We start from the raw sequence: 16,847 nt of genomic DNA, 5'->3' as shown, positions 1-16,847 counted from the left end.
AGAACAAACACAGCCCAGATAAATAAAAGTTAATAAAAGCACTAAAAGCTCATGCATTTTACATATACAGAAAACCCTCTTGGGGCCCTAAACTCTTTTATAAATCAAACAAAATCCGAATAAGCTCAATAACCTGATTTCCAGTTCCCTGGGAGTCTGAAAATGGACAACAGATTTTAAAGGGGGGGGGGCAGAGAGGGGATGGAGAAAAAACTCTGACTAAAGTATAACAACTTATAAGAGGATAAGACAAAGTATAAAAAGCAGGCATGCACACAAAAACTCACAACAGCAAAGCTGTCTGGGTTCACCTAGTATGAGGACAAAACTCAAGTCTCTAAATCACTCTTTCAGAGAAATGGATACTCTTAATGACCACCTGAGTCTTGAACAAAAACTTAAATGATATATAATGTTCTCTACTCATGCAAAATATAAAATCCATTTGAACATAATCTTGTTGGTAATTCAAAGTTTAAAGTTTTAAAGCTTAGAGTTCAACTTTGGTTCTTACTGAAATCCAGTGGAAAGGGGGGGGCGTCTACTCTGCACATCGTTTATGATAAAGGCACCTGTTTAAATAAAGCTCAAAGTTTTAAACAGCTTAGCAAGTATGTATGCGAAGTCAAATGTCCTTCACTCAGCCAAATTTAAGCAAATGTGAAATGAGACAAAATACAGTAGTCATGTTTAATAGAAATAACCTGTCATTAATTCTTAAGTTACCTATCAGAGCACAGAGACCAAGCAGAAACAGGTCTAAATTTAGACTATTTTGTTGCTGCTCCAAAAAACACCACTCCCTACTTTACAGTGCCACTATCATGCTTCAGGTACTCAAATGCCTTCATGAAACACTGCAGCCAATGAAATAATGATTAACTTTCCCCCAAATTTAAAGATTATCAGTTTCCAATAAAAAAAATTTAACTATAAAAATGTACCACAGTTGAATTAAAACCTCTTTAAAAGCTTCTAAAAACACTTAATTTAGTTGCTACTATTACCTCACAAATATTTACTCCAAAAAAGCATTTTGTAAGTAGGTTTCCTGGCCATTTCATCACATTAATATTTTTCCCTGGGTAGATAACAGCTCAGATATGTGTACCGAAAATCTAATTATCTGAGACAAAAATCCTTGCAATTCCATCTTCAAGTAACTCAGGTCCAAGAATTACAGTTCACTATTTTTAAAGTCTTTAAAACATTATGAGGTTAAATTATTCTATACATACATACTCCTTGAAATTATAAATTATTAATCCTATTCCTGAGAACATTTGGCTTTTTTCCCTAATATCTTTGCTTCCTCGTTTCCTAAGGAAATGGAACACCTGAAATAAGTATTCGCATTTCCTATGTCAATAATGATTTCTTTTACTGCTGGTTACTTACTTATGTGAGCTTGAATATACTAAAGGTAAAACATGAAAAATATTTTCTTAGAACTATAAAATTTCACAAGGCAGTGTTCTCCCTTTTTCACAAGAACACTGATATCTTCTGAAACATGGTCTGCTTTCTAAGACAACTGAAATTTCCTTCATGGCTTCTTCCCTTCCAAGAAAGGCAGGCAGGTATACTATATGACTTAAAATCTTTCACATAACAAACACAATACTTTCAGGATATACTTGAAATAAGCTTAACCAACTTTGACTCAAGGCAAAACTAAGGATTTCAGTTCAGTTGTACAGCTAATCTTTGGGGGTAATTCATACAATATGTTAAAAGAAAAATTCAAATCTGGGAATACCTGAGTCTAATGATAGCAATCACTAACTCTAGGAAAAATTTTTGAAATAAGTTAAATACATAAGTAGAATTTGGTATAGGTAAAATTAGCTCATTGTTGTCACGTTTTCAAATCTTTTTTCGCAGGAGTCACAGCTGAAATTTAAATTTTCCTGATATAATTTCCTCTATTTGTTGCTACATCCTCATATCTAATTACGTTTAAAGTTGTTTTTAATAACCTAAAATAATTTGATTGTTTCAAGAGAATTCAGTAAAGACAGTAATCTATAAATCTTTTCATCAGTCAACTGAAGACCTTATATGTACTATTGGGCATAGACTGAAGGACAGCCTAAAAGTTTTAAAAGAAAGATTTAAGCAAGCTTAAAAAAAAAAAAAATTCAAAGTTCTAGTTAATACAAATTTATTCAAATAGATGACATTATCAAGGTTTCTTCAATTTCAACACTAGTCTTTCTTAAGTGAAAGAAACCAGTTAAGTGGGTACTTAGAAGAACTTCATTCTACCCATCTCTTACTCCTACAAGAAAGTGAGACAGGAAAAATTATCTAGCTTCATCTTGGATTCTCGGGGATTAAGAGATGCTGGCACTTTTCTATGAGACCAATTTCTTTATTCTCCTTACAAGTAATCATGTACTCTTTCATGTAGTTTTTAAAGCATCAGAATATGTATTTATTAGTTTAAATGTTCAAAGGTACTTCCTCAACAGTGGTTAAAATAAAAAACAATGGAAAATTATCTGCCAAATGGAAAAGCACAACTTATGGGGAATAAGTAATAAACAAGAACATTCAATGTTATGCTATTTAAATTTTTACTGACAATGCAGTGCTCCCAGAACACAACAATTAAGCTGGCTCCATTATTGCTTTTTCATGCAAAAGATACAGAAACAAAACACAGAGACATCATGAAGGTCATCATTCTTGTTTTTAATTGGGGAAATAGCATAGAGCAATCTTGCTTAGATTATTACAAAACACAACCCAACACAAGATCAAATGGTCAGGAAAATTTCAAGCATTAAAGAAAAAAAATTTTTTTTAGTGGGACTTTGGCAAGTTTTCAGCTCAGGGCAAATAAAAGTGCAAGTCCATTTTTTTAAAAGTAAGATTTATTATAACTTACAGTTTTCATCAAAACCAACACGATCAGGCTATTAACCTGTACTACGGTATTAAACCATTATACTAAAACCATTAGTAAAAAAGATTACACCCACTGAGATTCCATGAAAATTATCTGTAGAAATATTTGAAGGGGCTTTATTAACATTAGGGGGAAATGGTAGGCCAATCATGTGCTATAACTACTGAAAACATTTTACTGACTACATACACTGACATTTTATTAGCTTTGCCTACGTCATAGAGAATCTTAATGATAAATAAGTTTCCAGAACTGAAAATACTTACTTAACAGAGACTATTAACTACAGATTTTAACAGTTCACTCCTTTGCCAAGATATACAGATTTAGAGTTTTGGGGACGACTAACAAGCCTTCAGAACTGATGTTGCTACAAGTGTAGAAATTCGGTTACATCAGGCAGCAAAACTGTATGGACTACACTTTACCTTGATAAAGAAATAATAAGGGGTTTACTAAAAACAGTATGCCCTTTGTGACAGGAAGAAAACTTGTATAGAAGATGTTTAAAGGAAAATTCAAGACTACATTAGTCTAGCAAAAAGAGATGTCACGTATGCTACCATTAAACCATTACTTAAGAGAGCAACATGTCCGACATGCCTTAAAATACATACTTGTACTTCTGAAAGAAGTTTGGAGCTTCAAAAAGTTTGGACCACTCTGCCTTACTCAGCAAAATTTCATCTGTGATAGCAAGACCTAAATTAAAAACATATTAAAATGTTTGCATGCTTCAGTCTAAGAATCTAGAATTTTAAAGATCTTAAATATACCACATGCATTCACTATATTCCTAAAATCATAATTTTAACATAGTAAGTTTAGTCTATGACTCTAGAGCATACAGATTCTTACATACACTCTTTTCAAAAAACCTGGAGGGTTCCTTTCAGATCCAGGTTTCTGGCAAATTGCCATTACTCTCAAATGCCATGCTCATAGAATGACTCTCTCCTAAAACTGAAGCACTGGAGTTACCCAAGAAAGAAAACTTTCCCATAAGCTTTGCTTCCTGCCTTTCTAAAAAACAAGTTTCCCATAAAAGGATAGCGACATCTTCCCATGAAGAGCCCCTGTAGACTACAGAAAAGAACTTTACACTTCTGAGTTTGACGCTGGCAGTCATACAGCTGATTCTATTTCCTTGACTTGTGTCAAATTAAACAATCCATTCTAGCTACTTCCCTTAAAGACCATTTAGCAATAGCTACTCCTTCAAATTAGCAGTACTACTGGGATTCAGAAGTTTAGAGGTTATTCCAAAACAGTGGGCAGTTCGGTCAAAATCCTGCTCAAAGCTCTTTTCAAGTATACTGCCTGCTAAAAGCCTCTCATGTCACCCAGCAGAGAGAAACTATGACATCATTTAAAATTTCACATGGCAAGAGTATGGAACTAAACCATAAAGGTCCAGCTAAGGATACGATTTTCAATTTTGGTTAATCTTCCAATATATAATCAAAAATAAATTGCTTAAAAGAAATTAAACTTGAGTTTTCCAAGTTAATTCTCAAATATAATCTGTAATCAATAAATAAACACCAAAATCCACTTCGGTGAATGCTTTCTCCAATTTAATTGAATACCCGACTACGGGGTGTACAATGGTATGTAAATCCTTCGTGTATAAAGGAGAGCATAAGGATAAACACTTACCTTGTTTAAACTCCTCAACCATGACCATCCGTGTTGAAACGGACACATTGTACGTGGAGTTCTGTTGTGGGTATGCTGGTGTAATTATAGGCATAAGATGGTACCTATCACTGGGGTTTACCTACATACAACAACAGCCAATCAGTTTCTTCAAGTACATATGCAACAGATACTTGGACTTTTTACCCCTTGTTAAACTGAACCAATGATTAAATTTTATTTCATTTCACAGCTGGAGTTGAGAAAGAAAAACCATGTAAAGAGACACTGTTTTTACAGGAATTCTTTACAGAATCTGTGATTTAGTCTAATGTTTTGTTTCAATCATTTGGGCATGACTGTTTTGGCAATCTTACTAGAAATAGTGTGCCTGTCAAGCAAAAAAAGGTTCTAATTGGGCATCTACTGATGTTTAGTTTTTCTTTTTTCTACAACAGAAATAGGGATGTACACACAATTACACTTTTGAGAAATGTCATAGTATGTTCTGTGTAAAACGAATTTTAAACTTAGTTTTTAATATACCCTTAATTTATCAGGAGTAGCAGCTTATTAACACATGGTAAAACTACTTTATCCATGTTGGTATCATTTTGAGAGATAATGAAATGATTTAATAACTATTAATTTTAATCTGTATACTAATGATAAAAGTGGCATATTTCCACAGAGGAAATTGTAGATTCACATCCCTCCAAAATTAAATGTATTGAGGTTCGGAAAACTTAAAAATTCACAGCTTGATGTCATTAACAAAGCTTAAAACTGACAAAATTTTTGATGTTGTAATAAAATAGCAAATTAATGCAGAAAAATAGAATTTTATAAACCTAGAAAGCCTTATTCAAACCTAAATTTATTTTATCAATTAATAAAGTGCATGTTAAACATTTAAACTGAGTAAGCAGTAAAGGTCGTAACTTCCAAAGAAGCAGAATGGAAGCTCCTCTTCAGCCCAACCGTGCTTTTGTAATCTGAATTAACCAAACCAATTTTTACAATTACATCACAGTAATTAAAGTGATATTGCTTAGAAGTTATCTGCCACAGTTAAACATTAAGCAACAGTTTTCCTACAATAACCCAATTTTAACAGAATATTTAGATCAAACAAAAAAAAATACAGGGATTTTTAGTATCCTTTTATTTTTTCTTTTAAGCACAAATGCCCACACAACTTTGACTTACAAGGCAGTTCTATATAGAATAAATTAAAATTAGTGATCTTGATATTATAAACTATGTACAATTAAATGTAGTTTACAGGGTACATAATTATGCTTCTCACATCAGAAGAAAATTATAGTTGAGATTAAAAAGAAAGTGTAATACGAACATGTCCACTCATACGTAACAGGATGGGAAGTCTCCCTGAAGTTTATGCAGATGATTTTTACTTGTTATTGCACAGTGTGAATTTGTAGGGGAAAAAATAATACACTAACCCTTGGGTCCCATACAGGCAAATTAAGATTGCATTCTTCAGGCTGTTTCAATAGGACTGGATTTGGCCATTCCCTGTTTAAAAAGATTGTAGCACTTGATAAGACTATTGGATATTACCATCTACACGTATTTTGTTAAACATACAGCATTTGTGAATGTGATCCTTCTTCATTCATTTTGCACTCTTGGTATATATATAACCTTTTATTCCTTTATTCCTTTCTGTCGACGTTAGACTACTTGAATTACATTTCCTCTATGAAAGTAACTTAAACCATTTGGTAGCTTTCTCAGACTGAAGTCAAATATCTTCTCTGCCTCGCAGAGAAGAACTGATAAAGCACTATTCAAATTTAAAAGTACTATTCCGAGACATCTGATGTGTTCACCGCAAACTTAAACAGGATAAAATCTCCCTTGAAAAGACAAAGATCCTGTCTTTAATTCATTATAGGCAAAGGAGTATGAATAATTATAAAGATTGATTAGGAAAATTTTTCTCTATCTCATGACAAAGGTTATTAATGTGAATATGTGTAATGATGTGAACACACTGTTTTCAAGATATGTTTTGTGAGTTAGCTACTTCAGTCCTTTATAGAAGAGATTAAAAACTGGAAAACATTTGCCATCTTTAGTATCAAGGTTAGCTTCTTAAATATATTATTTGCCATGTATGTGTAGCATTAAGAGAAATTCTGACATTTTTCTCATCAAACCTGGTTATATATAATTAAGTGCTATCAAATCCATAATTACAGAATGTGTATGGAAAAGTGTGGCACAGTTCAAAATGATAAATTGTCTCCAATAACTCTAATTTTTATAAAATAACTAAAACTCTTTTTTCAGAGGGAGGAGGTACAGAGGTTGGCACAAATAGGGAAGACAAATCTTTCAGAACAATTTGATTAAAAACCAAGAACTCTAACCTTTTGGGCCAAAGCAACTAATGTGAAATAGCAATCTTTTATCTTACTTAAAAGAAATAATGGTTGACAAATGTGACCAGGCTGAAATGAAGGAGAGCATTAAAAAAAAAAATCTCTCCTGGGTTAATGACTAATCTCAAAGGGATGCTCAATCGCTTTTCAAGCACTTACAGTTATCCTTAAAAGCTTTATACACATTTACATCCTCCACATTCTACCAAAGATAAATGGGCAGCTGAAAGCAAAAAACCACCACAGAAAACTAATGGCCTACAGATCTAGAAGAATTCAAAGAGTAAATTAAAAGAGGTGGTATATATAAAGCTTTATCCAAAGTAACTGATATCCCAACCTACCAACTCATTGGATTTTAGCAGACATTATAGCTAAAATTCAGTTTATTTAGAGAGTAAGTTTACGCATGGAAGTACAAACAGCACCTGCCTTGCTCTCCTGGGAAAGCTAGGGAAAAGGAATGGAATTTAGGTTTGCCATTTTATACACAACATGATCTCCCCAAGGCTACCTATACTGCTACATCATGAACTAAAATTTGAATCTGAGACCAGCTGCAGAAATGTCATAGAAATAAGACTAAACTTCAGTGTCTACAATCAATTTTATTTTAATATAATCTAAACACATACCATTTAGAAAATACCAAGAAAAATTTATGTACAAGAGTTGATGCTATTGCATTTGGATAAAGCTGGCAAGTTCTTGCTACTAGCATAGCCCAGGAAACACCACCGAGGAAACCTAATATATTGGAATAGATGTTGTGGCCTGTTGATAAGGGAAAAGCAGAAAGAAAAGTTAGTGTTGAACAAAAGCTTAAACATTTTTAATAAGCTAGCCAACAAATTCGGAACTCACGTTTGGCCCACAGTTTGATAGCTCTCAGGGTTAACCTGAAGTTGTCAATGTTTGGTACTAGATGTAAAATTTCATCGGTTACCCTGCAACCTGATTAACAGGAGTAAAAAAAAAAAAAAAAACAGAACATTAAATTATCAAAAGTTTAATGATAATATTTCTTTTAAATTTTCTGAGACTAATGTCAAATTAAAATTTACTTTGTAAAATCAGTAATGTTAATAAAGAGGCAAATAAAAAATATAAAACTTTTACCTTCTATCACAAACACTACCCTAAAACCAAATAATCTGAACTGTAATCTGCTTTATTTCAAAAACTTTCAACCCATAATTAAAATGTGCTCCAGTTCAGAGATGGTGAATAGGGCTTGATCCATTTAATAAGTTTCCAGGAATTGTTCTTCAAGAGCATATTAACAAAACAGTGCTAAAATAAGTGTTCAAATGTAACCCTTTTAAAAGCACAACAGTTGAAAATGTTACAAAGGTTCAGGATAAAAATTAATAGTTACAAGGTGAAACCTGAGCCACTAGCAATAGAGTACAAATGTCAGACAGTATTTAAACATCCCAGGAAGAAAAGAAATAATAATGCAAGATACCGATGATTTAACAAATTACTAAATGCTCCACTGCAGTCCAACTATTAAGTAAAAAGTTCATTTTACTTGACTCACTATGGATAAACAATATGGCCATTAAAAGCTTCATTATGAAGCTTGAGTTAAAAACTATTTCATATTGGACCAAAACTGCTACTATGCAAAAGGAAGTAGGTTTTTACATACCGTTAAGACTTCTTATGCATCTTATATCTAAATTTTTAAGCAAACTGTCATCTCTTAAGTCCAAGTCTTCTGGAATAGTCTGCAGTGCTAATCTTGCAAACAAAATATCAATCTAAAACAAAACAAAACATTCCATGTCTGCCTATTTTTAAGGCATTTCTTTAAAAAAGAAAACACTATTAACTCCTTAAAACAAGGATCTTTTCATCAGCTGTTAACATGACAACACCTCCAAAAGTTCAAACAAAATTCTTACCACAGGTATTTTAACCAGATGTTAAAACATGGTAATACTATATAAACAGAACTTGTATAAATAGCTACTTGTCATTTTAATCATACTAAGTTTAATATACTAAGTTTGCTAAATGCAGATATACTGGATTACTTAAAACTAACTGTTTAGTTCTCCACCTATATAAACTGTGAATTATATCCTAAAAGGTGCTCAAATATAAGGCCAATATGGTTATATGTAGCCCAAATATACCTGTCAGTAAAAAGGGAACTTCTTATATTTAAGAACTTATGTATCTATAATATTCCAGTCTGTTTCTCCAACTTAGTTTTGACTAAATAGAAACAAAACAAAAACTGGCTAATTTTGAAGACTCATAGAATGCAACTGACAAAATTGTTTTTTTCCTTTTTTTCAAGGAAAGGTTGGGGGCAAAAGAAATTTGGCACAGATTTGGTAATTATTCCTGAGGGTCTGATTTCATGGTTCCAACCTTTGAATGCTGCTAGAGAAACAAGCCTTTTATAAGATCACTTTAAAAATCAGTATTTTATATTTGCAAATGAAGCAACTGACAAAGGATTAATAAAATATAAATAAAATATACAAGCAGCTCATGCAGCTCAATATCAAAAAAACTGTACAGCTACATGTAAAAGAATGAAATTAGAACACTCCCTAACCCCATACACAAAAATAAACTCAAAATGGATTAAAGACCTAAATGTAAGGCCAGACACCATCAAACTCTTAGAGGAAAGCACAGACAGAACACTCTATGACATAAATCACAGCAAGATCCTTTTTGACCCACCTCCTAGAGAAATGGAAATAAAAACAAAAATAAACAAATGGGACCTAATGAAACTTAAAAGCTTTTGCACAGCAAAGGAAACCATAAACAAGACAGCCCTCAGAATGGGAGAAAATATTTGCAAATGAAGCAACTGACAAAGGATTAATCTCCAAAATATACAAGCAGCTCATCTAGTTCAATACCAAAAAAAAAAAAAAAAAAAAAACCCAATCCAAAAATGGGCAGAAGACCTAAACAGACATTTCTCCAAAGAAGATATACAGATCACTAATCATTAGAAAAAAGGAAATCAAAACTACAATGAGATATCACCTCACACTGGTCAGAATGACCATCATCAACAAATCTACAAACAATAAATGCTGGAGAGGGTGTGGAGAAAAGGGAACCCTCTTGCACTGCTGGTGGGAATGTAAACTGATACAGCCACTATGGAGAACAGTATGGAGGTTCCTTAAAAAACTAAAAATAGAACTACCATACGACCCAGCAATCCCACTACTGGGCATATACCCTGAGAAAACCATAATTCAAACAGAGTCATGTACCACAATGTTCACTGCAGCACTATTCACAATAGCCAGGACATGGAAGCAACCTAAGTGTCCATCAACGGATGAATGCATAAAGACGATGTGGCACATATGTACAATGGAATAGTACTCAGCCATAAAAAGAAATGAAATTGAGTTATTTGTAGCGAGGCAGATGGACCCAGAGTCTGTCATACAGAGTGAAGTAAGTCAGAAAGAGAAAAACACTGTATGCTAACACATATATATGGGAAAAAAAAAAGGTTCTGAAGAACCTAGGGGCAGGACAGGAACAAAGACGCAGACACAGAGAATGGACTTGAGGACACCTGGAGGGGGAAGGGTAACCTGAGACGAAGTGAGAGAGTGGCATGGACATATATACACTACCAAATGTAAAACAGATATCTAGTGGGAAGGAGCCGCATAGCACAGGGAGATCAACTGGGTGCTTTGTGACCACCTAGAGGGGTGGGATAGGGAGGGTGGGAGGGAGACACAAGAGGGAGGAGATAGGGGGATATATGTATATGTATAGCTGACTCACTCTGTTATACAGAAGAAACTAACACACCGTTGTAAAGCAATTATACTCCAATAAAGATGTTAAAAAACAAATCTGTACTTTAAGAGCTTGCTGTGAAAAATCATTTAAACATGCATCTACAAGACAGGAAAAAATTGCACATTTACACAAATAAGTACCTGTGGTATAGCCTAAATTTTCCAATGATACACATTCCAAAATCCAGCATCTCCCCTAATTTAGACAGAAATAAAGACTATATGCTCACAGAAAGAAAAAAAAAACAGGTAACTCAAAAAGCAACTCAGTAATAACAAGCACATTAAATATTTCTAGTAACCATTTGACTTTTATCTCCATCCTGAAAAGTTTACACAATTGAGTTGGTTCTCCACCCCAAAAAATCTCCCGTTTGTTGGTTAAGGCATCACCTACATTATGGTTGTTTTATATTTATTTAAACACTGACAGTAAATCAAAGCTGCCTGAACTTGATAATCCTTTACTAAATTTAACATCTTATGTCTACTTATTAAGATTACTCATATTTCATAGAAGATAGAGTTGGGCACCTTATGCAACAATTACAGAAACCACTTTTTTTTGCAGAACAGTGAAGTATTATTTTTCCATTTCTGAAATTTTATAACTGTCATTATTACTATGAGTGACTTTCCAGCACCATTATGTACGGCAGAAGTAACATAAATAACTAAAGTTGCTTCAGGGTCAGCTTTGTTGCAACTACTTTCATTACACACATTGAAAACATCAAAGAGAACTGCACATCATCTCAAGAACCTGAACTCAGAGCTTCCCTGGTGGTGGCATGGTGGTTAAGAATCCGCCTGCCAAAAAAAAGAATCCACCTGCCAATGCAGGGGACACGGGTTCAAGCCCCTCGTCCGGGAAGATCCCACATGCCGCAGAGCAACTAAGCCCGTGCGCCACAACTACTGAGCCCGCATGCCCCAACTACTGAGCCTGTATGCCACAACTACTAAAGCCTGCACGTGGAGCCCGTGCTCCACAACAAGAGAAGCCACCGCACCGCAACGAAGAGCAGCCCCTGCTCGCCACAACTAGAGAAAGCCCGTGCGCAGCAACAAAGACCCAAAGCAGCCAAAAATAAAAACAAACAAATAAATAAATAAATTTATAATTTAAAAAAAAGAATCTGAGCTCATATATCCTTCCCTATCAGAAAATATTTCAGCATACATGACATCAGGTCACAATTTTCTCTCATCTCTTAAATATTTAATTTAAATGAAGCCAAAGTTCTACTTGCAAAAATATAGTTATATTACCTTAAGGAGACTAAAAGCATATAAAATCTGCATATGGAAAAACTATCAGTTAAGCTGTTCTGTAGCAGCCATTTCACAGTCAGTCCATTTCTGTCTATATTTTAACTCCTGGTTTCACTAGGCTCTTTTTTAAAAGAGACTACAAAGAATAGGCTGTCACTTCCATTTCAAAAAAAACTTAATTCGTACTAATATCATACCAACTCACCAATTATAAACCTTTGAAATAAATCGAGTTTTTAACCTACACCTATCAAAATAACACACAGTAAGAACTCTCTATTTGAACCTTACCTCTATCCCATCAAAACACAGTTTGATAACTGGTACAAATGCCTCTTCAACAGCCTGTGGGAAAATTTAAAAATCAGTGTCTCTGAAAGTATACCTTAGAGCTACACTAGCTTTAGTGCTCTTAAATGAATGCGGTACTGACATTGCTTAAACATAATTTGCCACAACACCTGATACAGACTAGGTTCTCAGTAAACAGCTTTAAGACTCGAGAATCCTAAGTCGCACAAGCCTAGGTTCAAATTCTTGATCTCTGCCACTCGGATATGTGATGGTGGCCAAGTTGCTTAATATTTATCTTGTTTGCCTCATTTCCTACTCTGTACATGTGATTACAGATTTATGATTTTAGACTGCTGTAAAGAATAAAATGCAAGCATACACATTAAGCTTCTGGCAAATTGCAAGAGTTCAATAAATTAATGGCTATACCATAAAACTCACTCAATTGACTAAACTGATTTTTATAACTCCTCCCCTTTCACTCTGAACATTTACGCACTCTTAAATCTTTTACTTCTTCCTGTAATTTCAACTTATCATAGAACGAGGTGAAAAAGTCACTTCGATCAACATGTCTTGGTGCAACACACAACGCATCAATATCGGCACCTAAAAAAAAAATTAAGCCCATCAACCACTAGTTACCATTACAAGAAAATTACTTTGCATCTTATCATGGCAGTATTTGATGTTGAAAACCTGTTAATGTTACACTGATGAGCCTCTAAATGCACCCCTCTCCTTAAAAAAAAAATTACCAGTCAGTATAAGAAAAACACGACCCTAATCGATGGGATATATTTTTTCCTGCAGCATCTTCTATTTGTAGTGGCCCAGGTGAACTGGGAGTCAAAGAAAGGCGACTCAGATAGGAACTCTTATGGTAAGAGAGGCAATTATGCAAGAATACACCCAACATCTTGGTGTCCTTAGTCACAGCCATGTTCATTAGTGAAACAAAAACATACAGTTATTGTCTATACATTGTGACTGGTGCTTCCAGGCTCCTACCTGCACCTAAATGGGACCTATGCACTTCAAGAAGGACCAATGGCAAGAATCCAAAGAGGCAGACCATGGTAAGAACAGTTGTTATTAATTTAGTGCTTGACAGGAGGCCAGCACTGAGTACATAGGGAGAGCACAAAAAAGATGATTAAAATCAATAACTGGGATCATAAAAAGAAGAGATCAATATGGAATCTGGTCAACATAATCATTTTCCTAAAAGACTCAATCAATACCTGAGGCACTAACTCTGAAGGCTATTTATCTGGCATATTCATGGAGGGGGAGAAGGGCATACAGTTCACAGGACACGTCAAAAGCAAAGGTACTACTTCCAGCACAGAGTAGTGGGAGGTGGGGAGAAGGGTTAATGCCACAACAGAGAGAACCAGAGACCGGCAGATACTTTTAACAGAGGCTAGTGGCTAATGGTTGAAGAGTACAGCCTCAGACTGCCAGAGTTAGAATCCTAGCTCTGCCAGGAGATGGCTGGGAGCAACTGTTCAAGCTGTATTGCCTTTTTAAGTCTCAGACTCCTCTATTTGTTACATAAGAATAAATAAGATTATGAAGACCGGAAGATTACTAACTATGCTCAGTAAAAAAGAAAGAGTTCAATAATATTCTCTGCCATGATAACATTCTTATTGCATATTTATTTACACAGGGGAAAAAAACTATAAATGTAACTAAGAAAGTATTATTAGTGATTGTTACTGTGTTGCAGATACACATTTTTTTTGGTTTGGTTTTTCCTTAACTATCTTTCACGACTATAATACAGATTTTTTTTCAAGCTTTAATTCATTTTTCTTCTGATTTCCAGAAGAAGATATCATTATTTTAATATCATTTTCTTCTGATATTCTTCAGGTAGAGGAAATGATATACAGAGCAGCACTGTCCAAAATAACTCCCCAAGGGGAAAAGTGTACTTCATGAGCACTTTCCAGTACGGTAGCCACTAACCATATGTGATTATTTAACAATGAAAATGTGGCTACTACTACTGAGAAACTGAATTTTTTATTTTACTTAATAGTGCATTGGAGGGCACAGGTATGAAAGGTATCATTTTATATCTTTCTTCTTTTACCAAATTTAGGCTCCCTGAAGTCATCTCTTCCATGCAAACCTAAGCTGTATAATACACTGCAAGTAACTGAGATGGATGTGTCATTATAATTTTTAAAAAATTAAAGAAGTATTCCTCCTCAAGATAATTAAAACAATATAAACAATATTTACCTTTTGTATGTACTCCTAATCTATAAGATCCAAATGTAAATATTTTTCCACCAACATTTTCAATTACAGATTGTGGAAGATTCTGTTGAAGCAAACAAAAAATAGTTATTTTGCCAGTGGAGCACAAAGGTAACTATTTCAAATAACACTACATTAAAAAAAAAAAAAAAAAAAAAAAAACCCAAGTAAGATTTCTATGCAAATTTATATAGAGGGTAAACAAACTATAAGCTCTACAAAATACCAGGCCTTCACAGATCAACCCAACTTGAAATTTAAGCAATTTTCAACTTTCAATTAGTGTTAGAATTTTGCCACATTTTTGGAAACTGCTATAAAGACTGTGGTAGAGGAGATCATGTGATTCCACAGAAGCAATGTTAGAATCAGAAATTTTATTCATGATAAGGTGCTGCATAAATCATGAATGTTAGAATATAACAAAAACACATTCTGATTGCTTAAAAGATTGTATTCCATGATTATACCAAATATGCCGCAGTACATTAGACTATAATTTTACTGTATCAAAAGTGACTTTAAGGCCAATAAGGCTACGTTTAATAGTTTAGTAGGCTTTAGCGGGATGATTTTGAGCAGAACTAAACTTATTGATGATTTCTTAGAGTACAAACACCAGGAATGAGGAGAAAGGAAAGCACTTAAAAATCATCTTCCTGACCCTGGTATGACTATAAAGTACTATGGAGAATACTTAACCACCCTTGGTGGTAAGGATAACGTCTGTCCACAAAAAAAAAAACACACCAAACCTTAATGTGTGCTAGGTCAATGTTTCTCTTTACTTTCTAATTCCTCAGTAAAGTCTTACTCAGTAGCAGAACATAAAAGAGACCACTCTTCCCCACCACCCTCCCAAAGTGACATAAATTGTTACTTCATATTCCAACAACCCTAAAAATAAATTGTAAAAGGCTCAGGGGATTCCCTTCTTTTTTAAGGGCACACTTATTCATCACTTATAGAAAACGGGCAATCTAAATGCGTATTATTACATTTTTTAAAACGAGACACCACCATCTCTTCCTATGTTTAGATATTTTAAAAATCACTTGTACAGTTGGCTGGGTTATTTAAGTTAAGCCAGCAAGGTGTGTACAGAAATATGCCTACAAAGGAAGATAGGAAAAAACTACCTGAGAACAATGCTCTGTGGACATCTCTAGTAAAATACAAATCGTTCGGATAAGCACTCTCCAGGAGAACTGTCCAACACAGTAGGCACTAGCTATATTTCACTATCACTTGAAATGTAGCTAGGGTGGCTGAGGAGCTGAATGTTTAATTTTAGTTAAGTTAAACTGAAATAGCCAAGTGTGGCTGATGGCTACTGTATTAGACATTAGTATGTTTATAGCTATTACAGTTGTAACCCAGAAATTAAGATTTCTTAATTAACATCACAGAAGAACTTTTCAATTGCAAATCTTTTTTAAGTCTCAGGATATTAGATGGCAAACAAATCAAACAACTTAAATAAAATTCATATTTTATATAAATTTTCCCCAAAATATTATAAATTAAGTGTAACTACACATCAAAAACCAGTGGTTCTCGGGACTTCCCTGGTGGTGCAGTGGTTAAGATTCCATGCTTCCACTGTAGGGGGCGCGGGTTCAATCCCTGGTCAGGGAACTAAGATCCCACATGCCACCCCCAAAAATATCAGTGGTTTGCTACTGATTTAACTGGAGATATTTGTGGTTGTCACAATCAGGAGAGACCAGACAGGCAGTGCATCTAGTTGGAAGAGTGCTGCTTAACAGCTTCCAGGACAGTCCCTAAAAAAGAAATATGTGAGGAATCCCCTGGTGGTCCAGCGGTTAGGACTCCACACTTTCACTGCCGAGGACGCGGGTTCAATTCCCTGGTCAGGGAACTTAAGATCCCACAAGCCGCGTGGCGTGGCCAGAAATGAAAAAAATACGTGGTCCCAAAATATCAATAGTGTCAACATCAAGACATCCTGTATCAGGTCTTAAAACCAAGCAGCTGAGGAAGAAATTCTCCCTAGGAAAACAGATATGAAAGATCAAACTTGTAGGGCTTCCCTGGTGGCACAATGGTTGAGGGTCCGCCTGCCGATTCAGGGGACACGGGTTCGTGCCCCGGTCCGGGAGGATCCCGCATGCCGCGGAACAGCTGGGCCCATGAGCCATGGCCGCTGAGCCTGCACGTCTGGAGCCTGTGCTCCGCAACGGGAGAGGCCACAGCAGTGAGAGGCCCGCATAC

General features: G+C 34.8%; 1 protein-coding gene across 2 annotated transcripts in view; it reads right to left on the bottom strand.

Annotated features, from left to right (window-relative positions):
* Positions 1 to 16,847, bottom strand: part of PAPOLA (poly(A) polymerase alpha) — a 60,365-nt gene that overhangs the window by 23,743 nt on the left and 19,775 nt on the right. For both annotated transcript variants that reach the window (XM_007447331.1, XM_007447332.1), the window contains exons 4-12: positions 14,595 to 14,676; positions 12,838 to 12,947; positions 12,336 to 12,389; positions 8,618 to 8,729; positions 7,828 to 7,917; positions 7,599 to 7,737; positions 6,019 to 6,091; positions 4,574 to 4,694; positions 3,532 to 3,616 (exon numbers count right to left, since the gene is read on the bottom strand). In XM_007447331.1, coding sequence (XP_007447393.1) covers positions 3,532 to 3,616; positions 4,574 to 4,694; positions 6,019 to 6,091; positions 7,599 to 7,737; positions 7,828 to 7,917; positions 8,618 to 8,729; positions 12,336 to 12,389; positions 12,838 to 12,947; positions 14,595 to 14,676 — 866 coding nt within the window. The remainder of the gene's footprint in view (positions 1 to 3,531; positions 3,617 to 4,573; positions 4,695 to 6,018; positions 6,092 to 7,598; positions 7,738 to 7,827; positions 7,918 to 8,617; positions 8,730 to 12,335; positions 12,390 to 12,837; positions 12,948 to 14,594; positions 14,677 to 16,847) is intronic.

The sequence above is a fragment of the Lipotes vexillifer genome, unplaced genomic scaffold (genome assembly GCF_000442215.2).
Source record: "Lipotes vexillifer unplaced genomic scaffold, Lipotes_vexillifer_v1.1 scaffold1017, whole genome shotgun sequence".
Classification (NCBI taxonomy): Eukaryota; Metazoa; Chordata; class Mammalia; order Artiodactyla; family Lipotidae; genus Lipotes; species Lipotes vexillifer.
Note: the sequence above shows the minus strand (reverse complement) of the source record. Positions and strands in the feature narration are given on the sequence as shown.